This window comes from Oryzias latipes, chromosome 24 (assembly GCF_053564925.1).
Source record: "Oryzias latipes strain Hd-rR chromosome 24, Olatipes_Hd-rR_3.1".
Taxonomy (NCBI): domain Eukaryota; kingdom Metazoa; phylum Chordata; class Actinopteri; order Beloniformes; family Adrianichthyidae; genus Oryzias; species Oryzias latipes.
The window spans coordinates 17485644-17513007 of record NC_136260.1 but is presented as its reverse complement, the minus strand read 5'-3'; the positions used below and the strand labels follow the sequence as shown (position 1 = coordinate 17513007).

General features: G+C 39.8%; 3 protein-coding genes across 4 annotated transcripts in view; 2 read left to right on the top strand and 1 right to left on the bottom strand.

Annotated features, from left to right (window-relative positions):
* The first annotated feature begins 5917 nt into the window (after window positions 1-5917).
* nr2e1 (nuclear receptor subfamily 2, group E, member 1) lies at window positions 5918-12091 on the top strand. Its single transcript, NM_001104873.1, is given in 9 exon segments — window positions 5918-6421; window positions 8461-8606; window positions 9201-9288; window positions 9537-9772; window positions 10163-10309; window positions 10482-10578; window positions 10659-10808; window positions 10912-11017; window positions 11166-12091. Coding segments are annotated over 9 exon segments (1191 nt in total). The 5' UTR covers window positions 5918-6363; the 3' UTR covers window positions 11329-12091.
* A 1074-nt stretch (window positions 12092-13165) lies between these two features.
* Window positions 13166-25587, bottom strand: snx3 (sorting nexin 3). The gene is made up of 4 exons (XM_023952899.2): window positions 25134-25587; window positions 17563-17658; window positions 17253-17377; window positions 13166-13898 (listed from the first exon to the last, which is right to left on the bottom strand). The coding sequence occupies exons 1-4, from the start codon at window positions 25293-25295 to the stop codon at window positions 13793-13795; spliced, it is 489 nt and encodes a 162-aa protein (XP_023808667.1). The 5' UTR covers window positions 25296-25587; the 3' UTR covers window positions 13166-13792.
* A 68-nt stretch (window positions 25588-25655) lies between these two features.
* Window positions 25656-27364, top strand: part of afg1lb (AFG1 like ATPase b) — a 49738-nt gene continuing 48029 nt past the window's right edge. For both annotated transcript variants that reach the window (XM_078942994.1, XM_078942993.1), the window contains exons 1-2: window positions 25656-26026; window positions 26146-26414. In XM_078942994.1, the coding sequence (XP_078799120.1) occupies window positions 25918-26026; window positions 26146-26414 (378 nt within the window). In that variant the 5' untranslated portion in view covers window positions 25656-25917. The remainder of the gene's footprint in view (window positions 26027-26145; window positions 26415-27364) is intronic.

Genomic DNA, 27364 nt, shown 5'->3' with positions numbered 1-27364 from the left:
CTCTGTCAACAAATGTTCTAATAAATTTTCCTTTAGTGTAATAAGTCACACATTTCTCCATTTTCCTAACCCAAAGCAGCTTTTACATTATGAGAAATATTCATTGTTTTTCTGCTGCATATAGGTTGACCAATACAATATTTTTTTATTAATAAAAGTAGATGTAAGCTTTGCCTTGACTTGATACACATATATCTGAAAAGCTAAATCAACGTTTGTGGCATTAAAGTTTATGGACATTTTAAGCTATTGTGAGGATAACCCAACAACAAACTACTAATTAAAAACACACAAAAAATAAAAGAGTGAAATCGGTTTTAACTTTTTAAAATAAGCTTTTAGAAAAAGTACAAGAGTCATATAGCTTTATACTTTATTGAATAATCTGGTACAAGCTATCCAATTTTAACTTTTTTTTATTTAGGAATTGTGGCCTGACTTTTTTAAAGTTGTCCCTTTTAATTTGATTGTTTTGTAAGGAAAAAAAAAGCTAAAATTCAGATTTTCCTTTTTTTCCCTTTCTCATTTTTTTCAGACTTCTGCTTTTTTGTCATCAAACCATGCTACACAGGCTCTAGCTCTTTTTTATTTGTTTTTTTTTTATGTATTATATAATACAATCTAACTGCTGCAAATACTGTGGTTTGATTTGAGCTGTTTTGATTAATAATTTCGGTTGGATTTTTTGTAAAACATTTTCAAAATCTGGATTAGAATTTTACTTTATGTAGTAATCAATTTTAAAAATGTGTCACCTTCACTTGGAATATTAGTCAAATGCCTCACCAATCTGAATATTTAATATGTATAAAAACCTTTAAGGGGATCATTTTAAAATCTTCTGATCAAAGCTACATGTCAATCTTGTGTGTAACCCTGCACATGCATTCACTCACATGCAGTAAATCTGCTCTCCAAATCTGTCTGAAGGCTGCATGATGCTCCATCCTCCCGTTTTTGAGGTCAGAGTGAGGCTACTGCAGGCCGCCCCTCCTGCTTGAGAGTCCCAGAGAGTTAACGATGAGCAGAAGTTGTGACCTCAGAGTGTGATCATTGAACCTGACCTGTGGAGTCTGCAGGGTGATGTCAGGGGAGACGGAGCAGAGGAAACGCTGACAGAGTGACTCGAGGTGACAACCGTCCCGTGATTAATCTGAAGTCCACGCCGCCTCTATGGCTGCGGTCATTATCGCATGAAGTGCACGCTGCCTTCTCCTGTAATGACTCACTGATGAGCTTAAAACAATGTATTTGGATGGTGCTGTCTTATTTCTGTTATTGTTGATCAAAAGGTCATCTTTATCCAGTACAGCCAAGAGATCTTCTGTTTATTTCCAAATCTTCCTCTATTTTTAGTTTTTCTTTCTTGTTCCAATTTTGTTTTTATTTAAAAAAAAATGTTGATCCTTTTCTTCTTTTTTTTCTTGTTTAACATCCAAATCTCACCTTGACTCAGTTTGAAAGGTTGCTTCAGCCTTTGTTTAGAAAAAAAACAAAAAGTGTTGGATTGAAATAAAGACTTTTTTGAGGGACGAAGAAATTCGAAAGGCTAGCAGCTTAAACATCTGACATGACAAATATTTACTTTTCAATTATTCAAACTCATTACATTTTCATGAAGGGTTGAACATTTGTCTGTTTAAAAAAATAATTTTTGATCATCAAATTCAGAAAAATATCCAGTACAGGGATTTTTTTCCATTTCAATCTTGAGTTCTTTGAAATCCAGAGTTAATTTCAACCTTTTGAATTTGTGAGCATTTCACCCAGATTCCAGTCACCTCTGCAGGACTGAAATCTGTTCTTTCAGGGTGCAAATCCCAGCTGTCTTATTCGCCACAGGCGGAATATTTAATGAACTGTAGATACGTTGATCACATTGCGGGCTGCTTGGCTCTCACATGTTTGTCTTTGCAGCGTGAACAGCCTAAGCCCCTCTACTCAGCTGTCATAATTTGTTAACGATTCTTTTCAGGGAGGAAAAAAGAAAGAGAGGAGGCAGAAAAAAGGAAAAGAAAACTATTTAAGAGGAGCTGAAAGCAGAAGTCCATCCAGAGAGGGAACCCAGGGGCGACATCAGGCCGATTTCAGAGCAGCCTGTGATGGCATCTCTGTATATTTTAATATTAATGACCCAGGCCGTAAAGCCGTTTCTAAGCTTCCAACAGGTGCCCAAGCTCCACTCAAGTCCGAAAAACTGGGATCATTCAGCTGCCCAGTTGTCCTCCACCACCTCCACTGGTCAGCAAAGCCAAATTAAGAGGATGAAGGCGGGTGCAAAGGAAAAGGAGATGAACAGTGGAAGAGGAGTTAGAGAGTCAGCGGTCTCTTGCAAATAAGTTTTTGAGTCACTTTCCCCAGCTGAAACACAGGTCGATATTCTCCCCCCCTTGAGAAAGAGATTGACTTTTGTTTGGAGTTTGTGAGAAGTGGGAATCAGAAGCAGCACAATGGGACTCCCCACAGCGAGAGGCTGAGAGGAGCCATCTCAAATCAGTCAGCCAGGGGACTGACTAATCCGTCCATTGTCCCTCCCCAGCCACCGGCCGCACATCAACACATTCGCCCCCCATTGTCCCCCACCCTCATGCAGCGGGATTTGCTCTCCCCAACAGCCAGTTTTGTCCAAGGCAGTTCGAGCGGAAGTTTCTCACTGACAATTTGCCCCAAATAGAATTGTCAGAGCGTCCAACTACCTCACCAACCTGTGGGTTTCTGGATTTGGACACTGAGTCTGAGCTTTTTCTGATGTGATGACAGGGCCACGGCGTGAGGTGAACACATGTCCCCCTACACAGGTGTGACAAGGTGGGGTATCCATGTTGTATTCAAAGTCGTGGATCCTATTCATGAAACACAGCAAAATGCTTTTTTCTGAACACTTTAAGGAGACAGACTTTTACGCTGAGGTCATAAACACTAAAAACTCAATTTTCTTCACCTGTTTACCTCAAATAAAAAAACAGTTGCTTCTCAAACAGCACAAATTAATCCATCCACAATTAATTGATTCCTTTTGATACAACATTTGTCACAATTGTTTGTGAGCAGAAAGAATCTCCAAAAACTATCCTGCAACTCTCTTAGAAAGCATCTGATTGGGTTTTATTAAGTCAAAAGCACTGGGACCACACCGCAAAAAAAACTGCTTACAATCTTACTTGGATGTAAATGTGTTGGTGCAATTGTAAAAAAGAAAATCGGACAAAACAGGAAAAAGATTCCAGTAAAATCCACATTTTTTTGTTCTAATTAAAAATCAGATGATATCTTTGAAGCTATTGCTTTACTGTCAAATACAAAAATATACAATCATTTTTTATTGATTTTCAAAATCTTGTTGAAGCTCTAGACATATACCTAATCTATCAATGTCACAACAGAACTTTGTGAACTGATTATTAGATATTGCACTACATTGCTTAATTATATTGTTTTAAGTTTCCAGTGATGGAGTTAAATTTGACTGGCATTGAATAAAAGAGAATACCCCCCTTCATGGTCCACAGAGCTTAAATCTGATGTGTTTTTACTTTGAGCACAGGTAGTGACTCTTTTAGTAGAACTGTCCGTGGTCCTGAAGTCAGACTGAATATTTTGTGATTCTAAAATCTTTAATTAGAGCTGGTTTTAATTCATATATCAGGAAACATGTTGGTAGAAGGAAGAAATCTTTCACACCAAATGGTCTGAAAGTGTTTTAATGGCATCAGCGAATAGAGTGACTTTTTATATGTATTAGAGCCTTTAAGGGGCTGTAAGACGAGTGACCGTGATCCCCCAGACAGTTTTAAATGATCCACAGGCTGCATGGGGTTTGGTCGGCTTGAATTCTCCCCATTATTTGCTCTGTGGAGCTTAGTGACTTCTCCCTAAAGCCAATTGGTTTACGCCTGGTTGGCTGCAGGCCTGCCACAGTGATAGCAGTTCAAAAAGATGGCTTCTTGTGGTAGTAAAAGAAAAAGTAGATAAAACAGGATATTGAGTTTAAACGTAAACATTTTTAATTAGTTTTGCTTCTTTTGTTTGCAAAATAAGTTTTTTGAAATCGAAATAATAAAACTGACATTCTTGAATGTGTTTTTTTAAAAGAAATAACCACATTTATGATTTCAAGATTATTTTACATTTAGGTGATAACCACACGTTTTCTGCTGGGACAAATTGTTGTTAACCCAATGGCACGTCAAGTACCCTCGGATGCAGAATTCCGAAAAGAAAGAAATAAAATCAGAAACACAATCCACTATATCCTTTGTTCGCCTCGTTTCATTGACTGACGGAGAAGAAGGGAGTCACTAAAACGAAAAAAAAGTGAAAGAGAGATGCCCCGGCAACCATGATGTTGGTTATATTTGTGTAAAGGCTATCAGTGAATGACGAGGATTAGGACGAGTTAAGGAGATTAGGGTCCACATTCACCATTCACACACCCCGCCAGCCACCCACATGCGCACACACACACCGCTCACACGTGCACTTCAAAACGTCTGAGAAACCTCATTGATCTGTGATGACACAATCCAGCCTCTTGATCAATTATTGGGATGTCTGTGTGCATGTGACTAATTATCAATAAGGAGTCCCTCAGAGGAGAGGTTGAGGAATCCCACACGTCATGAAGGAGTTTTGATGCTTTGATTGAACCATTTCTTGAAGACGTAAAACCACATAAACTTCCTATAGTGAGGGCAAAAGCTCTCCATGTGTTCCTTTAGGAAAATCAAAGGAATATTATAGTGATTTCTCGCCGGGCTTGTTAGTCTGCAGCAGTGGTTGAAAGACGCAACAATGGCTAATTGCAATTAACTACGCCTCTCCGCCTCGCTCCTGTCCGCTTAAATCGACACTTTGTGCGCCCATATGGTCCTCTGCGTACCGTGGGAATGAAGACAATTAAAAACAGAATATGGATTTCTGGAGTTACCCGGCGAAAGCGCAGCAAGCTGTCAAGGTCAGGGTGACAGTGAACGCGCCCTGCAGCCCGCTAACTGACCCCGACCCCATCCGGACTGAGTCTGGCCCCCGGGCCCGGTGGCTGCAGGGGGCTGAGCCTACTGCATGAAAAAAAACTGTTTCATTTAGGAGATTTTTTTAATTATTATTATTTTATTGATTTAGTATTGTTTCCCCTTATTCCTGACAGATACATTTAAAATGGATGAAGAATTCTTTGTGAATTGAAACAAATCCAACAACAACAAAAATCAGAAAATGTTGCAAAGAAAAAATAGACCCAGTTAATAACTCATCAATTGATGGTTAAACCTTTAATTAGTTTTACAATAAAAACTTCGTTAAACATCTGTAACAGCTTCAACAGTTTAAATGGTTTTCAGTCGTGCCTGGAGAAAATGAGACAATGAGGACATACGCTGTTACTTCTGAAAAACAGAAAAAAGTTGGCCAAATGATAATAAATGTTGGAGAATTTTATCTGTTTCATGAGAAAATATTCCACGTGTTGCTGGGATGTCACAGCAGCTCTGGCTGTTGCACTCCGCGTATCTGACGTGCGTGCGTAAAAGTGCGCGACATGACTAAACTCCACAAGGTAAACTACAAGGTGGTAAACCAGCAAAAAAATGGTACCATCCTCTTGAAATTCTAAAAAAAAAAAAAACGAAAAAAAGCTTGTTTTCAATTTTATTTTGTGTGAGTTTAAAGTCCGAAAACCTTAAACCTTAAAGATTGTTAAAACGCAACTTTTTCCCCTCTTGGCAGAGGCTCTGGACTTCTCAGCACGCACGCACATTCAAACAAACCCGCACTCCCTCACACGGCAGTGACGTAAGGCTGGAGTTTGGAGTAGAAAGCCAAGTGGATGAAGAAAGCGGAGATCTCCACCCTCCAGCCTCCCCCCAACACTTCTCATAAATATTACCGAGGCTCATTCAGGGCGACGCGCAGCACTAAGTCACAGCGCGTCTCGGTTTGAACAAGCTTTCACCTGTCACTTTCCCAGATTTCGCCTCTTCTTTTCTGCTGTTGGTACCATTCACTGCTTTCCAGACACAGTGTCGTTTTTCCTTTTTTGTTTGTGGGGGTTATTTTTTCACACCTTCAACTTTATGGACCGGCTACTGCGCTTCGACCTGCTGGAGGGCTGCGGCCGCTGATAACAGGTTGCTCCCAGCTTTCTGACCGGTTTCCGCCATGCGTTAAAGACACGAAGACTTTTGGGTTTGGCTCTGGGAGTCTGACTCCATGTAACAAAGTTGGCCAGCAGGATTTCCCCCCCCTCCCCGGCGACCTCACAGCTGAAAGTGCCGCAGCTTCACCTGTTGTGTTCCTCTTGTCGGTGAGGGAAAGAGAAAGTGGACCATTCCCATTTCGGTTCTTTTAACGGATTGAGGATCCATGATGAGTAAACCCACCGGCTCCACAAGTGGCTGTTTGGATATTCTGAATGTCAAATCAAGTAAGTTCATGCAGTTCCAAATGTTACCGAAACGCTTTACAGGCCTTTCCTCTGACCTGGAGTTGGACAGCTTCAGCTCTGTTCCTGCAGCCGTTTTTGTCGCAGCTTTTCTGAAATAGTGAAGTCAATTTATTTCTCTAAGATCTGCTAGTGCAGTGATTCATACTGTATTTTATTGTTTTATTTAAAATCCGTGAAGATTCTCGTCAAAAGAAAATTACAGGAAAACGACCGAAAACGTGTTTTTTAATGTAGAATCATAAGCTGCATAACGAGTAGTTCTTGGTGCTCTACTTCTTTCCCACTTGATGCCACTTGTTGCCCAAAATTCAATTTTGAATCACATCTTTACAGCAAAAATGTAAAAACAAATCCGCATATTCTCGTTAAACTAGAATGATGTTTTTGGAATAATTTCTATATTTATGTCTTTTGATGATGTGCAGCTTTGGTTAATAATCCCTGTAAAATATTTATATTGAAATTAATTAGATTTAACCCAATTTTGATGACTTCACATCATGGTTTGGATTTAGATCAAACTATACACATATTACAAGCTTTAAAAATTCATCTAAAAAAATATCAATAGATTTCCACATTCTGGCTGATTAATATTGTTTTTTTCCTCTATGTTTTACCCCCAACAAACAGTTCATTAACAAAATAGTTTTAAATAGTTGATAAAATAATTGAATGAAATAGAACAGTGGTTGTCTCGTTTTCCTGACAGCAGAGCAGAAATCTCAGAATTTTCAGATTCCCCTCCTCTCCGCCAGTGTTCGGCTTGATGGTGATTACGTTAATGGAATATGCCATAGATCTTCAACCAATTACTGCGCACAATGAGACGCATTGGACCCCTACAGCGGGGAGTTAAATACAGTTCCTCCTTTCACAACAAAATTGTGTGTCGTTTTATTTAATTGACTGTCTGCATCCGCTTTTAAAAAAGCTGTCATGAACTGTCTGTTAACGTTAAAAAAATTGTCTCACCTTTGCGCATGATTTCTAAATGATGAGATTTTTGGTATAGGGTCAATTTGAAGCTTGCATGATCGTGATTTTGGGGAGGAAAAACGCTCAGCTGACGGATGCGTAATTTAATGGATGACAAATGTGCCAAACCTCACTTATTAATAGGGCTGGCATAGAAATCACATGAAAAATCGGCGCCTTTTACCAATAGCTTCGGGCAATGTGCGATTGAAAAGCCTGCACAGCCTCCTGGTTCTGAATAAGTAATCAGTCCAAGTCCTAAAACTCAACTCTCTCCCCTGAAGTCATTGTTTTTGCTGCCGAGTAGTTATTCCCATGCTACCCTTTTTGACGGGTCACCGGTGAATCAATGAGCAGGTGGCAAAACGTCAGTGTAATTACATAGACGGCTTTTCCCTCCAGAATGAAAAAGACTCCCTCATATGCATACAAATATAGTTCTTTTTAAGAGATTTGAATACAAATCTTCACCTTAAGAAAAATCACATTTTTTTTATCTACACTGGGGTCGATTTACATACACTTCATTTGAGTTGGTGAAACGAGTTGGTGCGCATTATTCTCATGGTGCAGTGTCACTCCCTAATCCTGGGGCCTATAGACCTGTGGGATAAAGCAGCTGTCGAGTTCCATTATGAAGTGGACTTGGCAGCTTGTCGAGATCCAGGCAGTCAGACGAGGTTCAATGGGGGAAAATCATTAAGTTAACACTTTCCCTTAATGTCTCCATTGTGCGCACTTAGGCCATTGTTTCAGGGAGCTCAAATATGACGCTTCCCACCAGACTTTATTTTTGAAATGTGCACAGTGAATTCCCATGCTTCTGGTCGGATGAGGCACGGGCGTTGTCCTGTCTGTGTGCGTGTTGGTGTGTTTGTTTGCAGGACAAGAACAGGGCATTCTTTACGCACGCCTGCTTTGAGCAAAACTAACAGCAACTTCACCAAACAAAACGATAAAACTGATTTACAACTATATCAATAACGTTTGTTTTTGTCTTGACCATCGCTGAGCTCTTAATTTTTCCTGTTCCCATCCAGGTCGTATTCTAGACATCCCCTGCAAAGTGTGCGGCGACCGCAGCTCAGGGAAACACTACGGTGTTTACGCCTGCGACGGTTGCTCGGGATTCTTCAAGAGGAGCATCCGCAGAAACCGGACTTACTTGTGTAAATCTGGCTCACAGGTGCGGTGTTTTATTCAAACACAACCTTTTCTTTAAAAAAAAAAATCATATTAAAACACATTGGGGATTTTAGTGGCAAATTGGACCAAGGCTGACCCGGTTTAAGTGAACTATATTTTTGATTATCACAACTTATTTTTGGAGACCTATGCGAGTAGACATTTTAAATTAATGTTTAAAATCATAAATTCAATAATGAAATACTTACATTACCTATTAACTTTCATCCAATTTACGCACAGACTTCTTTTCTTTTTTTTCATCAATCTTCCATGATGACCCTAATTGTGTCATGCCTGCGCTATTTAGTTCTGGGATAAACCCCGCGCTGCTGCAGCATATCAGCTGTAATCCCATCTAATGTGAGGACTCGAAGATTTAAGCGGTAGAGGGCGGGATCGAGTACTTATCCTGCGGGATGAAGCCGCTCTGAACCCGCGGGGGAGCAGGTCCATAACTGCAAGATAATAGCACGATCTTTTACCTGGAAATTGGCCTCCCAAGAGGATAATAGCATGCGGCATTTTGCGGAAGAACTTAAAACTGGATGCTGTAACCTCTTTTTCATCTCCCTCCTCTCTTGTGACTGCGCAGGGTGGCTGTCCCGTTGACAAAACGCACAGGAACCAGTGCCGAGCGTGTCGTTTGAAAAAGTGTCTGGAAGTGAACATGAATAAAGACGGTAAATGGGTTAATTGAATTATCACTTTGACTATAGAAACGCTGCGCTGAGGCGCTTGGGTTCGAATGAAGCAGCTCAGATGGGGAAAGGCATTAAAGGGTGTTAATAAAGGCCTTAAATAAGTTGATAATTACCTATTTGTTTGTTTCAAAGGCGGATTTTATTTGAACTCTGCAGGAGCTCTGATGGGGGCTCATTACAGTTAATTGTTTGTTCTTCAGTCTCTTCTGTGTGTCCTGATTCCACAGCCGTTCAGCATGAAAGGGGGCCCCGGACATCCACCATCCGCAAACAGGTCGCGCTGTATTTCAGGGGCCACAAGGAGGTGAACGGATCCTCCACGCATTTCCCTGGTTCCTCACTCCCCGGACCCCCTTTCTTCACCACAGTCACGCAGCTGGAGCCTCACAATCTGGAGATGAGCTCAGTGGCCACCACACCGGAAAGGCAGGCCATCGTTGGTCTGGCACAGCCAACCCCCAAGGTGCAAACTCTTTTTTAATTACCTGTTTATGTTCTCCTCTTGCGTTAAGTCAGTTTTTTTATATTTAATAAAACGAATTTTGCAAAACAAAAATTCTTGATGGGTCAGTTTGAGCCATACGTTTTCCTCACTGTTTTTCTTTTCGGGATTAAGTTTACGCAGTGGGGTTAGAAGTTGAAATTCTTGTCCCGATTTAGAATAAGAGCCATAAATCCGCCAATTAGATTTTTCACTGTAAATCCCGCACAAGCAACGCTAATGATTATAAAATCAGGTGCTGGAGCTTGGAATTTCACCTTTTCCTTCCTAGTTTTCCCCCCAAAAAAATTCTCAGTACTTCCATGCAAAGGAGCATTATTGCTGATTGTGTTTGTTCTGTGTGCCCTGCAGTACCCCCACGAGGTCAGTGGGACCCCCATGTATCTCTATGAGGTGGCAACAGAGTCGGTGTGCGAGTCTGCAGCGCGCCTGCTATTCATGAGCATCAAGTGGGCAAAGAGTGTGCCCGCCTTCTCCACCCTCCCATTATCGGATCAGGTACAATTTGGAATAGCAAGGCAGTTCACATTTTTTGTCAATACTTGAAGTGAATCGTCATAATAGAGAAAAAAAGTGTACAAATACTACTAACGTTAGTCTTTACAAGGCTAATTAGAGGACACGTTTATTCTGTGTGTTGTGGTTTAACGCCAAACCCATCTGTTCACAGCTGATTTTACTGGAGGATGCATGGAGGGAATTGTTTGTTCTGGGCATTGCGCAGTGGGCCATTCCTGTGGATTCCACCACTCTTCTCGCCGTTTCCGGTATGTGGGCTTTGATTGAGCAGCCAGCTGCTGCTGAGTTTTCCTGCTTGCTGACATTTGCGTCTATTCACTGTCGAAAGGACTGAACAGCGAAAACATGGAGGCTCAGCGGATGAACAAGATCATGACTGAGATCCAAGCGCTGCAAGAGGTGGTCACCAGGTTCAGACAAATGCGTCTTGACGCAACAGAGTTCGCCTGTTTGAAATGCATCGTGACGTTCAAAGCAGGTTTGTTCTTGGAAGAAAGTTGCTGTGCGTTTGAGGAAACAGGAGGAGAAATGTGGAAAGGAAATGTCTCATTTTTTGTTAAAAAGTAATGTGTGTTTTGCAGTTCCAACGCAAGGCAGCGCCGAACTAAGAGCTTTCCGCAACGCGAGCGCAATCGCTGCGCTCCAAGACGAGGCGCAGCTGACTCTCAACAGCTACATACACACCAGGTGAGAAGCAATTACACAATAATATACCTGATGACGCACGTTACGCACCAGCCATAACGTGAACGCCTTGGTTAACATTTATGTTTACGTTTTTTATGCGTAAACGCTTTCGATCACGCGCTGATTGGCCCCCACTTCTACGTTTCAGGTATCCCACCCAGCCCTGCCGCTTCGGCAAGCTCCTGCTCCTCCTGCCTGCGCTGCGTTCCGTCAGCCCCTCCACTATAGAGGAGGTGTTCTTCAAAAAGACCATCGGAAACGTTCCCATCACCAGGCTCCTCTCCGACATGTACAAGTCCAGCGATATATGAACCCTTTCCCAAACCGTCCGCGCGCAATGCTCAGCAGGTGCAGCTGTGGGTGGAACTTTCCCCCCTTTTTCTTGCAGTGGACACACTTATTAAAAGTGCAAAAACTGCAGCAGATCACCAGATAGCCTGTTAACAGCTGCGCTAGTTGAGGATTAGCATGTAGCGCCCTTGCCTGTGTCTGAAAACAGAAGTTTTTGCGGACTGAGCTTCGCCTTAAGACTGAGAGCGTCTGCCAGACCCCCTTTTGAGACTGAATTGTTAAATGTTACGATGTTATTCGAGTCTGTGAGACCAATGAGCTTGACGACCAATTCAATCTTTTAATTCTTCAACACCCCCCGATGGAGGAAACCAAAAAGATGAGGCGCGGACAGGCGCTGTTCCTCCATCCAGTGCTGAAACCAAACGCACGGCGCAGAGGAGACGAGACGAGACGCCTGCGCAATGTGGAAAACAATCAAAAGACTGTGTTGCACAGCCTTCCCCCCCAACACACATACGCATTTCCTCTGACCTTAATTAACCCGAGGAGGGTGTCTGTCTTTCAGTGGTTATACTGTCCTGTTCGTGTCGGTGTTTGAGGCGCAGCATTAAAAATGCTTGCGGGTCAGCTGTGTTACGTTCAGACACGACCACCAGATACATCCATGTTCAGCACTTGGAGATGTTTTTTTGTGGCCTGTGATGTTTTACTTTTGTTGTAAATATCTGGAGTTATAACTATTTAGAGTTGTAACAATCATAATAAAAGATTGTAAATCCAGCTGTCACATTATCTGGATTTGATGATGGAACATCATTTATTGTTTTCTCCTTGAGCAACCTTGCACTAATTTATTGGGTTATTGATGTTGGGACATATTTTGGGTTACATTGTGGAGCAGTAGTAATTTTTGGGGTTGTAGTGGTTTCATTTTAACCCAATTTTTGTTAAAATAACCCGGCAAAAGGTCAGCCAATTTTTAGCCTCAGATAACTCAACTTGGGTCATTTATATGGAGACTTTAGTGTGACCAATGCAATTTCTTGAAATAGAAACTTTTAAACATACTCATGGATCAGTAATTTGTTTTTTGACTTTAAAATGCTGAATCTCCATGTAAAATAAATTAATGAACATCTGGATCATAGTTTAGTCACATCTGAATTATCCCTGCTGATTTTAAATTAGTCTTCGGTATTTATGTTGAGTACTCATCACAGAATTTGTTGATCATTTGCTTAAATAAATTCACAATACAACAATGATTTAGTATTATAAAAAAAACTATAAGTTTGTTTAAATGTATTTTTTGAAAAGCAAAAGTGTTACTCTAAACCTAAAATTCTTGAAAAAATAGTCATCCAAATCTAAGAGTATGGAAGAAAACAGCAAAAAATAATTACTTTATGGAGAAACAAAATGATAATTGCATTAAGACTATTAGAAACAAAACAAGGAGAAATTCTCATATTTTTAAATAAAATGTGCTTTAAAATTTACTGTCTTTCTAGAAAAACAGTTCCTCTTGCAGGAAGAAAAGCGGCATCAGCATCGCCTCATTAAAGGTGAAGGGTCTGCTGAGTTTGGGTTTTCTTTGTTCTTTCTTCTTCTCAGAACAAAAACTGTCTTCTGTTTGATTGCAGATTGTGTCCCTCAACAGAGAATCTCAGTGTATGTTTGTCTCTGCATGCGTCCCTGTGATGGGCTGACCTCCCATCCAGGATTTACTCCACCTGAACATAGTTGGGCTAAGTTTCTATGTGGGCATCAAGGCAGGCATAGCAGTAGCATGCAAACAATATTTAATTTTCAAAAATGCAGCATCCCTGATCAACAAAGATAGTTGTGCATGAAGATATTTAACTTTTTATTGGAAAAATTCTCAAAATAAACAAAAATGGCACAGCAGTATACAAATCTCAAAATGCATATAGCTCTTACAAATACTGCGGTTCCCTCTGTGTAAATTGTTAGAAAACATTGTGAGCGCTGGGCAGGTGCTGGTTGACACAGATGTTTCAGTTCCTAACATCCAGATGTGGTCTGAAAGTGTGTCTGCAGGTGTTTGGTTAGTTACAGTGAATCAACATGCCAGTGCTGGGTACGAGGTGTGGGTCATAGGAAGAGCTTTGCATACATATAACGCTCTTTCAGGGAACCTTTATAAAGGAATATATTCATGACACTTATAAATGATAAATACATCATATTTCTATATAAGTGGCATCTCCAGACAAAGACAAATAACTATAAATCACTTTGAGCCACAATTTTTTTCTCTCCATTTAGACGGTGAAAACAAGCTTTATCAGGTGAAGAGTTCAAAATAAAATAAGACAATAATGACGGCATTCAAAGGGGGCTTAAGAGAACAATCTGTCACCGAAATGTTTCTGTTGAGACGAACACGAGGCCGTGGAGGAAGCTTTGGGACAGCCGAGCTTGGAGCCGGACGAGGCAGGCCACAGCCGTCTCTTCTCTTTAGGCTTGTCTGATTTTGGATGGGGTGTAGTTCTTGTCCACGGACTCGTCCTGTAGAAACATGTGCAGGCAGCGTTCGTTCTGAGCTAGAGGATGACCGGCCACCCTGTAAGACGCAAGAGGAAGATCTGAGAGGAAACAAAACATCTGTGCACGAAAACACAGGAAAGCAAACAATTGTACAGGGAAATGAAAAAAAAATCAAGAAATCAAAAAAGAGGTTTTTGATCAACCATGGCAAAATTATTGACTACATGTCTGTCAAATTTGAAACTTTTTTTTAAAAATCTTTTGTCTTTTGTTGTGAGCTTGGTCTTTATTTCTTCCATCAAAGCACGTTTGAATGAGTTTCACCAACCCAAATTCAAAAAGTGAAACACTGAGATGTGAGATGAGCCTAAAAGTTGGAGCTTCAGGTGTTTTATTTTGAAGGATCAGTGTAAAAAAAAACATGCATAAAATTACAATGCTTGTGTAAAGTTTTACATCTAAAAAGAGAAAAAATAATTAAATAAATAAAAAAATAAAACTCAACAAAGAAGCTTCAAATCAGGAGTTTTTTGCTCTAAATGGGTGTGTAGACTAAAAAAAAAAAACAGCAAATCGCTTCTAAATTGACAGGAAAGTATAAACAAAGGTAACATCTATCAACTTTCCTCCAATTTTAAAAGGTATCAGAAAAAATCCTGATGATGACATAAATGTCTTTCGTGCAACAACTTATATATATTTCTTTAAATATAAAAAACCGTTTCTCAACTTCTTTAATAACTGAAAATTTTAACTTCCTGTAAATCGAACAGGGATTTATAAAGGGCCTAAACTTTGGCGAGGCTAAATAGCAACGTTAACCGATTTAACCAAAGTGCTTCTTTTGGTCTCTTAAGGCGCGGTGATATCAACTTTTCCGGATGTCCCTTCGGATGACGCACAAGAGCTTAATGAGAATGAGCCGGTGCACCTGAGACCCCAAAGCAGGTCTCAGACCAGGAGGATCAGGATGCACAAATGCATGCATCTGAACATCTGATGGGGAAATATTTGGAGAGAGAAACCAAGCAGCAGTTAATGACGGAAAGGTCAGAAAAAGATAAATCCCTGTTAAAAGAATGTTGGCTTTAAGGGGGAACAGTAAAAAAAAAAAAAAAAAAATCTTTCATGCATTTCTGATCAAGCATCTCTCTTTTAGTTTAAGGATGTTTAACTAGCATAAACAGACTAGTTCTTTCATCTTCTTCATGCTAATAACCATTTTAAGATTGCAAAGAAATGACCCTTTAAAATGCTCTTAATTACAAATAAAAGAAAGCTCTTCTCTGCATTCTGAGTGTTAAGTCTGAACAATAAGATGATCAACAGCGGTGTTTCATTCACAGAAAGCAGTTTATAAGTAGGGGGGGGGGGGGGTCCTACTGTCTTTACACACTTAATATTCTAACGGGAAACACGGTGGCATTTCCACATGAAACAAAGATAATCGGCGAGCCTGCAATCAAAGCAAATGATTACAGTCGCACTGTAACTTTTATTGTTCTGCAGCTGAAGACGAGGACACGCTGGATCAGAAATAAGCAGAGGTGCAACAGCGTCCCGCGTAACGCGCAAGTAATTTCAGCTGCAATTAACATAAATTACACATCCACAACAAAACAAATGTGGGAAGAAAATATGCTGTGGGGGTGTATACTTGAGTCCTCTTTGGTTGTTCTTGTTCTTTGCAAGGCGATTAGAATAAAGACTAAGAGAGGATGGTGAGGCATAAAAACACATCTGTCTCTGAGGGTTCATACATTCACAGAGAAAAGTGAACAAGTTGAGGGTCCCTGTTGAACAAAGTGTTGCTTTGTTTGAAAAGTTAAACCAACATCTGGATTCAACTCAGAGCTGCAGAGGAACTTGGAGATATTGGATGATTTGTAATGGTTAGACTCGTTTCTAAATCAAAAGAGGATTTTGAGAGAAGTCTCCAGAACTACAAGAGAGATTCCTAAAATAATAATATTTCATAACCCAAAAACAAATGGTTTAGTAAGTTTTACAAATATTTACTGTAAACTTAAAAAAGGAAGAACAAACTGAAATTATTGAGGCTGAACACATTTCCACAACTAAAGAGAATATACCTAAAGACGATGGAAATTGTGTTTTTGGTGTTTTTAAAATGTTTTGTCACATTTTTCTGAAGATGGAGGACATATATATATATATATATAAATATATATATATACATGTCCTCCATCTTGGATATATAATATATATATTAAAAGCAGTTTTAAAATGGATTAAGAGATGTTTAGATAAGGACTTTAAAGAATTACTAAGGACTGAGTTCAACGCTAACTGAAAAGGAATTGATCTGTTGCTCCCAATTGCTAATTTGGCAGAATTCTGTCTATTTTTACAAATGTTGCAAAACTGGAGTTCATTTTCATTTTGAATCTTTTCCTGTTTGTTTGGCAAATCCATTGAGTTTATTGATTCCTCCCCCCTGGCTTTCCAAAGCGCAAGTCTCCAAAGCTTCTCCAAGAAACCAAGATCTCATAGGTTTCTATAAATAAATGAATTAATCATATTATTTGTCAGAATAACCATTCTTGCTCTGCTAACTTTTTTTTTAACATGTTCTTGATAGTCCTCTTTTCATATTTTTTCTGTAATGCAAGTTATTCAAGTTATAAACTGACCACTCGGATGCTTCAATAAAAGTACGTGGTTTCACGTTTGAAACGTTTGACGGATTCTCCAGAGCTGGCGTTCAAGTGGAAGGGGCGTCGGTCTCCAACAAGCTCAACATTGATTGGCGAGAACATCGGGAAAACACGGCGACTGAACAGACTTAATTTTGTCGGAAGTAAGCCATTTCTATTGGTGACGTCGTATACATCACTGGCAGAATTCCAGAGTCAACACTAACAGCTTTGTTCTGAACATATAAAACTGTACCGTTTAGCAAGCTGCATCAGCATGTGGTTTTATTAGAAAAGAGACGGAAAGAGGGAGAATCTTAATCCACATCACCCAAGTATTTACAGTTTGTCTGATGGGTATTTGTCTTTTACAAGTTAGGTTTAACACTTTTGATAAATAAAAGGACATAAATATGTCTGGCATCTGCAGAAAAACTTCATCCCTGCTTAAAAACAAATATTGGACAACCTTCACATGGTCAGTCCCATGTTGGGACAGGACACTGGGGGCTAATTCAGCCAGATTTAGCTGAATAAGCTACTTGGACAAATGTAGGCATTCATATTTTGACTAAACTTTGGCACAAAACCGTAGAAATATCTTATAACTGCTGCTTATCGGATGCTTTAACCCATATCGACAGTTGAGATGGATGCATGTGATGACAGGAAGGCTTATTTTATTCTCCTTAGATGAAGTTGAAGATCCTGCATGGTGGCTTGGTGAACTTGTACTTGTGTAAGTAGAAACACACACGTGTGTTCAGGCTTACTTGTTGAGGAACTGCTCCAGACCTTGCCTCCGCTCTTCGATGAACGAGTCGTCGAAAATGCCGTCGTCCCCTCTAAACGGAAGCTGCCTGAACAGAGCTTTGCCTGGCAGAGGAGGCACAACCACCTAACAAAAAAAACCAACAACACTGAAACGGCTGGAAAATGTACATTTGTAAACAATACGATGGGATCTTGAGAGCAGAGATCTGAAACTCTGTCAGAACATTGCAGATGTTTTCCACAGAGTGAGCCTCTTCAATATTCTGCTTTTAGTAGCCCTTGTGTTTCCATCTCACTTCAACGGCTCACCTTGCTTTCTCGCTCCAGCTCTGCTCTTAGCCACTCAAAGTCGCTGTACCGTCTCCGTACGGAAGACTCCTTCAGCTTGAAGATGGGTAAGTTGGTCTGGAAACACAGAGCAAAACTTTGCAAAACGTGTAATGCCTTTGAAACAGTCCTAAAATTCAGTTATATACATGAAAACAGAGAAAGGTTTTTGGTCCAGCTCAGTTTAGTTGGACAGTGAGCGTGCAAAATTTATCATCTTTAGCACCGATTAAAAAAAAAAAATCTAACAATTTCCATGAAAGCTTATTCATAAAACTGACATAACCCTAAAATCTGTGTTAAACTGTCCCGATAATTGAAATGACACCAAGGAGGCTCCTGCTCTTCTTCCCCATCGCAAACAGGATGACAGGAAAAGAAAATGGATTTCTGATGGAAACAAACCGGTTAGAGAAGGTTGAGTTTGTATCATTTTTTCATAAGTCATTTGGAAACTAAAGATACTTTTGTTAAGTGAACAGTTTTAGTCATAAATTGCAATATTTTTAATTCAATGGGGTCAACAATAAATATTTAGATTTGATTAAATTACATTTTTATCATTTAAATGGGCAAAACGTTTGGAGACACTGGAAAAAAAATACACAAGTTGACTAATAATTGTAATAAAAAGAGCATAGCTTTTCATTGTAATAAAAACAGCCTTGAGCTGCCTTCTCTACATTTCTTTTAGAATACAAAAACTGAATAGGTGAAATGAAAAGGGTCCAACATGCAATAAAAAAAAGGTTTTTCTGTGATTTGAACACCAAGGTCCATCTGACTCAGACTCCTTTTTCCTTGTCGTGTGTGTTGATGTACATCAGCGCACTGATGTGTTTGTAATTTTAAGCTGCTGTTGACAAGCACTCAAAAGTGAGTTTCACATTAAAAGCAGGAGATGGTTCGACACTGACAGGAACACTGAAGCAAACAGCACAATGCCAAAGCTCTTCACCCGTCCTGACAGTACATGGCCAACCCAAGACAATGTCAGAAGGAGGAGGAAGTGAATGAACATTTCATGGGCAACCATTTCACAGAAGGTCAGAATTCAGGGAAGAGGAAATCACAAAAGCAAAGCAATTGAACTAGTAGGTACAAAGGGAGGCTGAGCAGCAGACTAATCGATGAGCAGACGAGTATGACTGCGGGAAAAAGAGATGAAGAGTTAACCAGAAGGCTGAGTAAATAGTGGCACAAAAGAAAAAATGAGGTGTGTATGTAGTTAGAAAAAAAGAAGAACGAGACTGCAGAGCCTGTGAGCTTCATCTGCTTAAGGCAGGAAAAATGGAGGTGGTCTTCTGCTCTGGTGGTCAGTTATTCTCCATAATCTGTATATTCGGTCACATTTCTCTGTTATAACTACATTTTGATTTTTGTTTTACTGTCTCTAATTTCTAAAAAAAATGTGAAAATGTATTTTAAGAATGCATATCCAATCATGTTGAATCCTTAAAAATACTAATGATTTTAACAGTTTATCCAAAAAAACAACAATGGGGAAGATTCTGCTATTTTTTCTTTTGATGCTCCTCTTTTACTGTCTGAGTAAAGTTCATTCTGTTCTTATGGAGTTTAGTTGTATTTTTTTTCTTTGCCATTTTTCTGTAGCTCTTTATCGATGAAGCAAAATATTTGTATGTTTTTTTTCATATTTTTTCCATCTGTGGACAAAACAAGCAGTACTTTCCACCATGTGAAAACTAAACTAGAAGGTCAAAATGCATTTATTTTTTAATAAAGTTTAAAGAAAGTGGTGCAAGTCAGATTTATGGTTCTAGGAGTAAAACAGCATTTTAAAATTTGCATTGAAAGACAAAAAAAGCACTTATATGCCCTGAAAATACTCCTATACTTTTCCAATCATCCTCATCACCCGTTTGAATTACCAGCAGTCACTACAGAAGGTTTTAGTTGTTTCATTGGTACCAAATATGATTCAAGCCAGCGGTCTGAAACCCTTTTCAGACCACAAACCAGTTTAATTTCAGACAATATTTCATGAACCGTCCTGTAACGAGGCTGAAGCGCCTGTCTGACTTTTTGAATCCATTTTTAGAGGTAAAGACTGCTGGCTTTGTCTGTTAAATGCAGCTTTGTTTTTAATTTGAAGTCAAAGGCTCTTCTTCCATTTCCTCATTCGCTGTTATCTTCGCAAAGAAACTTAACAAAAAAAACCCCAAAGTATTTGTAAAGTTTGGGGGGGGTTACTATTTAGCTGTCGGCACAGTCGCTTCATGAAAGCAGCGAATGTATTTTCAACACGTGGCCAAGAATGACTCACATGTGGTGGACAGAATAAAAAGAAAGAGTTGGAATCTATAAGAAGAAGCTTGACGACACAATAAGAGGAAACGCTCTATATGAACATGGTCATGCTAGCCTAGTGGAGGGCCTCTAAGGACCAGTTTGATTAAATCTTAATAGGACAGATACTAGCAGTGTTCACCCTTTTTGCCCATTTCAACCACAGATGGATTTGTGGTAGAACACTGAAATCTGTAATCGTGTTAATCCCTGCAAAATCTCCTTCATAAGGTTCCAAACAAGTAAAAACTTGTGACAATAAAACTCACAAGTAACTGAAAAGAGCATCATCAAGATGTGAAATCTCTGCCGCTTCCTCCAAGCTCTCGCCAGGTGAAGCCATCAATGGACAGCTCACTCCTCTTCCTCAGGTCACAGGAGAAGTGGATTATCTTAGCTTTATCGCCCCAGTGCTCCGGCATTAACATCACTCTGCTCTCACTGTGGTGTGTCCAGCTGCGTTGTGTTACCTCACAGCATGGAACGCCACAAAGTTAATCCCTCCAACAGCAGATCGCAGTTACAGGTAATCTGCCACTGCCGTGACTCTAATCCCATCACGGGCGCACAGAAAACACTTGACCATGCGCGAGGTCACACTGATGCATGTACAGGTGTTAATTACAAGACTTGACCAGCCGCAAAGTGGACGACGTCAATATAAAAGCCCAAATCCCCTGAGGCTGTGTGCACACATCCAGTCCTACCCAGACCCCTCATCTAAAACCAATGAAGCCGGCAGTGAGAGTGTGCGTGAAGAGTCACCTGGCCTTTCAATTCCTTCACCCACTAAAACCCTGTGATTAAGAGATTGGCCTCCCAGGACAAGGGGAGGAATGGAAACCACAGAGCTGAAAAATGAGAAGTCTCACAAACTCCTCCTCTCACACACAAACACATGGGAAGAGGCGGTGCGTGAGAGTGGTGCGAGTCAAAGATCGAGTTTCGCCGGCCCCTGTTCTCTTCACGGCTGGATGGAGGTTAGGGAGCGGGTGTCTCAGCTTACTGGCCCCAGTAGTGATTGGAACACAGGACCGTCCCACATGGGTTAGCGTGTCATTGTGCAAAAGAGAGCTTTGCTTTTCTCACCTTTGAGAAGAAGAAGTAAAAAGTGGAAAATGAGAGACTTAAAGTTCCCAATAAAAGAAGGAATAAGAGACATGTTCAGTCAAAGCTACATGGAGATCCGTCAGGTTCACTCTCAATTATGTATGTACAAGTCTGCGCCATATAGGAAGAGCAGGTATTGTGTGAAATGAAATATCCAAGTCTCCACAGAAAATGGGTTGAAAAGAGATATAACCCTTAAAAAAAGCAAGAGACAGAAAGAGGGAGAGAAAGGACAAAGATCATTCATCTTCTGAGAGACTAGTTCAAGGCCAGCATGCATTAGCTTTTAGCAGGATGGATTAAGTCAAGTTTGAGAGCATGCATCCTAAACCTCCCCCCATGCTCCCTTTTTACCCCTCCCATAAAGTCCCCTTTCAGAATACTAACATTAAAAAATGGAAACACAATACCACCTCATTGCATCATATTCCAAAATGGGAAAAAAGGATGGGAACAAAAGCAATGGGGCCATAGGTCTTTCGCTATCGTCACTCTGTGTACTCTCTCATTCGTTCCCTCGCTTCCCGGCCCCCGTGGCCTGACAGCCTACCCTCTCTCCGACTTGCCTAGTTGGCAAAAAGCTGCTTTGTTGCCATAGTATCAACTCCCACTTTTGATACTGTCATTTCAAGTAGGATATGGTAGCCTTGATACAATATGTTCCTTATTTCCATTAAAATAGTTGTCGAAGAGGATGCTGTAGACTTTGGATTACACTTGACTGTGCCTGACAAGCCCCCCACCCCACCTCCACACACTTACACACACACATCCAATCCCTAGTCTCTCCCTATTTTATTAATGACCAAAGGCCCCCACCCTGGTGCCCAAATAGAAAAGAGAAAGAAACAGAGAGAAGCTATGGGAGAAGGGAAAAGGAGGGGTAGAAGACTGAGGGAGAGACAGAGCCATAAGAGCCCTTTTATGTACTCTTATCCATAAACAAAGTGAGATCCCAAAGTTCGCTCCCCTGAATGTACTATCTGGATGAGATGGGAACCAACCAAAAAAACAAGAAATTTTGATAATACCATCACCTCTTCCTCCCTCTTTTACAAATCCGCATCCCAGCTCTAGCCAAGTGTTTGCCCAGAACCCAAACAACGAACGTACAAAACAAAATTCTCCACAACAAGAAGACTAGGCAGTATTGAAAAAATAATAATTAAAAAACGATTTAAAAAAAAAAAGAGTCAGAAGATTAATCATTAAAAATTAATTCAACACGGTTGATAAAACATAAATGAAAAGTCAAATATAAACGGAAAGGATATAGAGAGTGAAAAAAAGTGGTTTTAAGATCACAAACATTAGTTTTTTCTCAGATGAAATGGGAAAGTCATTTAATTGTTGTACAGTCAATTCATCTCTGATCACGGTCAAATTCCATTTGTTTCATTCCTTTTTTTAAATTTCATACAAGCAACAAGACGTTCAACTCTTTACCAAAACGATAAATCGCATGTTTCTTTAATAACCTTCCAATTATCCTGAAGAGTTTCCCAGTTAGAGAATAAAAAAAAAAATCAGTGTTGAAGTAAAAAAAAAATAAAAGAAAAAGGTAAAGATTTATATCTGTCAAACATACATTAGTATTCACACAATCAAGTAAACAACTGACTACACACAGCTGGGAGCAAAATGGGATAAGTGGGAGATGAGACGGAGGCTGGTGAAGGGGTGGCTTACTGCCCTCACATGGGTGGGTGGAGGGGAGAAGATGGGGAGTAAATGCTCAAGCCTCCCTTCCCTTCACAATCACAGTCTCCCCAACACACACGCACAGATACGCACGCACATACATACACTTTGGGCCGTTTCATTCTTCTCTTTTCTCAATGAGGGGATTAAGCAGACTCTCTCAGTGCGGCCACAAGAGCTCTCTCAGTTTTGGGGTGGATAGCAGGACAGCAGTGAGAACAGGACAAAAGGTTATTAGGAGAAAATGTGTGGAAGAGTGAAAGGATAAAATCGACGTAGAAGATGCAACAAAAATAACAAAAAAAGAAAATTAATAGGATGACAGAAAATGTATATACATTACAAAGAATCTTGAACATTTTTAACAAAAACAATTTGATTAAGATGCAAAAAATAATGGAGATAGAATAAAATAAAAAGAAGGCCAAAGACGAAGAGCGGCAAAGCAAAGTTGACACCACATTTACAGACAAGACAAGGATGGGTCACGTCTTCTTTGGTCTTATGCAAAGCAGGGTGACACAGGCCTAGGAGATGCACAATAATACTGATTACACGCATATGCTAATTATGACACGCTAATCAAGTACAGTAGCCTTATATTCAACATTAACGCCTGGGGACGGCCTTCTGTACCCTTCATTCTTTTCTTTAAGGTAAGGGCTGACTAAAAAGTGCTGGTAACTAATCTAAACACTCTTAGACCACTAAGCATAGAGGTGTCAGTCAACTGAAACAACAATCTTAATATGAAACATGAGCCAAACATTAGCCTTCTGAATTCCTTGACAATTTTAACCAATAAGTATGTAGAATTGCTCTCAAAAGATTTCACAATTCTACAGCTTTTAGTGTCAAATGACTAAAGGAGCATTTTTACAACCTCTACAGAAACTAAAAACCTTTAGAAAAATGTATTTGACTCATCTAAGCAGCCAAATTATACCGTCAGTTGTGTCAAAACGTGAAGTTAAAGTTTGTCTATTTTTACTACAATGAGTCCTGACATTTAAACCTCGCCATACAAATAAGCTCTTTTCAGACTTTGCTCTGTCACAGACGTTCAGATTACAGAAAGAAAAAGTACCTGTTGAATACAACTTAATATAGCTCAACTTCGAACCAGCTGATGAATTTCTTACCCATATATGTCTGTATTTAATAAGATAGACTAACATTGAGAACATGTTGCTGATAAACATTATATTTTTAGATTTGCATTCTAATAAACAACTAAAGTGTAACTGTAGTGTAATAGGCAATAAATTCTGACATGACTGCATAAGTGGGTAATTCGCCCTGGAAAAGCTGTAAACGTGTCATTTGTTTTAAATTTGATTGGGATAAATGGCACTTGATGATAAAACTATACTTATGATATAATGTGAAGTATTAAAATCTCACATTTAGTAAGAATTTTAACTCAGAGATGCCAACAACTTTGTACAAATGGACGACAGAAACTTTGGAAAGTAGCTCAATGGAGCTGCAATGAGGAAGGAAATGTCTTGTGGTGTGAGGGTTGAACCACGGAGGATAAGGCCCAGGAGTACATCCTGTTGCGGACATGCCTTATATATCAGTGTCTCTTTGCACTATACCCTCAAGTATTAACCAAATTTAACCTCACAGGAGGGACAGTTTTAAATGTATATGTGTGTGTGTCTTAAGAAACCAAAGAGAGATCTCATACAGTGTGTTGGCAATGTGCATAATTCTCATAATCTGCAAAGTAATTAATTTGAATCCTGACATTCCTGAACAAGTTTAAACTCCACAGCACAGCAGCGTGATAAATCTTTAGTGGGAGAAAGTTGAGCAGCTGATCATGAAGGCTGACTTGCACGTCGCCTTTGAAATTTTAGAGGCACTAATGCGGTTTCATGGAGTTTGCAATCAGACAATAGGGTGTGGCAGGGTTTCTCTGGACTTATCTGGGTGGAGTTTTACATGTGTAACATTTTGGGTATAAAGTGTCAACAGTTAATTTTGCGGAAAATGAATTTGGTAATTCAGTTGTTACGTAATCCTCGTCGACGGCATCGTTTTATACCAAATTTTGATTATTTGCTCTACTCTAAGGTATAACAAGTGTGATATGGCTGATAAGCAACCACTATCTATGGGCGTTGTTTTTTCGATTGAATAAACCAAGTAAGACAGAAGAAAATGACAGGAACACAATAACAAAATAAGCTAATATACTTTCGATAAACATTTTGTCACACGAATGGTCCTAGCAAGCGCTCGTAAAACGCAATAGGGAAACTACACATTCTAACCGTTTACTTAAATATACCTATGCAGAAAAGTTAGAGTAGAGTCATAGTACCGTCAAAATATGTTAAGCGTTCGATAAGTAAACAGACATATGTCATACTATTAAGGCTAGCTACAAGCTAACACCTTAGCACTTGGTAGTGCAGGCTCACCTTCAATCTGATCTCATACGTCGTAAATCTGCCTCTGCCAACTCCGACAGTCTCGGGGTTGCTCACATCAATCTCTAGAAAGTTACTCGGAGGTCCATACGCATCATTCAGATTTTGAGGCTTAGTAAAAAGCCTTCTTGTATCGGCTATGGCATCAGCCATTTCTCCCTTACAGCTAGGTATGGTGGCAATTGACGTAAAACACGAATATGTAGTTTCCGTTGTATTCCTTCAAAATAAAATACCTTTTCAAACGTCAAATCTTTTTGGTTGATGTTTTTTTTAAATAGACAAACCAACATATCCGTGTTGTTTTCTTACTATTTATAGTTTAAAAACGTATCTTCAAATATGGTTGTATTATAATCGGATATTAGAAAACCAATGAAATTATCCATGTTGAAGAGGCAGAAACACTTCCGGTGTTGCTTTTATCGCTCAGTTTCGCTCGCTTAAAATTAAATCTGGCTACACTTCCGATCAGCTGAGGTTCAGCTGACAGGGTTGAACCACCTGCTCCCGGAATTAATTAAACAGTAGTGAGGGGGCATGCGTGTTTTTGTTTAAAGGATGAACTTAGATTTTATTTCCTGCAATGGTTTTAATGCATCACAAAAAATTATTTTAGGTTTTCGTCTTTTAATGTTTTTAAATCATTACTTTTGTACATTTTATCCCAAACCAACACATAAGTTGATTAAAACCTTTCAAATTTAATGCATTCAAATGCAACAACTTAAATCTGCATTTTTAAAGTGTCAATAAAGTTTTAGTTTGAACCATCATGGCGACGCGCATCGTCACTTCAGCTGTTACAGGCTCTTCAAATGTTTTATTAAAAGACATATTTTTGAAGAAAATCCGCTTCCTGTTGAGCACTTGCACTGCAAACGGTGAGTGTTGTTTATCTAATACTAACGTTTTAAGGCTTTGGAAGATCGAAGCTCGCTTAAGTGTTTGTATTTTTTATTATTATTGTGGCGTCAAGATTAAAACTGCTGTTTTTTTTTAGGTAACCGGAGGTTGTTCGGTTCATACCGCTCCCGTGATTTTGCAGCCCCCGATGGCTGTGACATTGTAGATCACTTTGACCGCCTGGTTCAAGGTGGATCTCTAAGGATTGATGCCCAGCAGAGACGGGTCATCCTGCGGCTAGCTCAGCTGCAGCTCACGTTGAAGACGTACAGCAACCGCCCGTACCTGAACACAACAACCATGGAGTCAAACGATGAGAGCATTCAACGTCAGGATGGAAAAACCTCAATATTTACAGCTAAAAATGTAAATTCCTTATCATACTAGCATGTGTTGGTCCAAACAAGCGGTTATTTTCCTGATCATGTATGTAACCACAAAACATAAGACGTTTATTTTTAGAGATGTTTACTCTTCTTTAATCAGGGCTTCCTTGTTGAATTTTAGCATTTTTTTATGTTTTACTTTAATTTGAGATAATTGGTCTCAGAGAGACTCAAACACAGCAGATGCATTTAGAGACTGATACAGTCCTATTGCTTTTAAATGTGTTGTAATACAGCTTGCAACAATATTTATTTCCTTATGTAATTAATAAGACAGCATGTATTGGATATATTTCCTTCAGTTACAAAGTCAAATTTGGGCCAAAACTGTTGTAAAACCATCTACTGTGTGAGGGAACTCCATTCTGTAGTTGCATCACTGACGGCGGCGGTGGGGTTCAGGTCAAAGGCAGAGACGGGGTCTGGGAAGTTTATTGTGCATGTAAGTTATGGAATGGCATCATGCAGGGGGCTGTTGTTTTTAGGTCAGAGGAGCTGACTGTCTCAGATCCAATGGTGAGAGGTTTTTGAGCGTGTTGGTTGGCTGGCACAGTTGCAGGGGGTTAAGCAGATATTTTGGAAGGCAGCAGGGCAGACCTCCTGCTGGGCCTGTCCCAGCACCCCTGTCACTGTTTCACTGTCCCCATGCAGTAATGAGGGGATCCCTATTATTTGGGCCATTCGTGTCCTGTTTGCTTTTGATTTGGGAACTCTGACAAATGCTTTGGTGTTAGGCTATAAACACCACCGTCCTGCCCGCCCCCTTTTTATTTTTCACCTATTTTTTTTCTCTTGACCACGTCCGTGCTGACTGGAGTTCTTATGCAATTATTCCAGTTTAAATTAGGTCATACGACTGTGCATTGGGAGTCTGATGTCTCTGTGAAATGTGCCGCCATTGTCCTCACTAACTGACCAAGTCTATGAAGA

What these genes read in the sequence shown, in the direction of transcription:
- snx3 (XM_023952899.2), bottom strand. Translation starts at nt 25,295, where the DNA reads ATGGCTGATGCCATAGCCGATACAAGAAGGCTTTTTACTAAGCCTCAA. An exon ending in CGTATGAGATCAGATTGAAG is followed by an intron (nt 17,659 to 25,133) that starts GTGAGCCTGCAC and finishes CTGTGTTTCCAG; the next exon opens with ACCAACTTACCCATCTTCAA. An exon ending in CTGGAGCAGTTCCTCAACAA is followed by an intron (nt 13,899 to 17,252) that starts GTAAGCCTGAAC and finishes TGCGTCTTACAG; the next exon opens with GGTGGCCGGTCATCCTCTAG.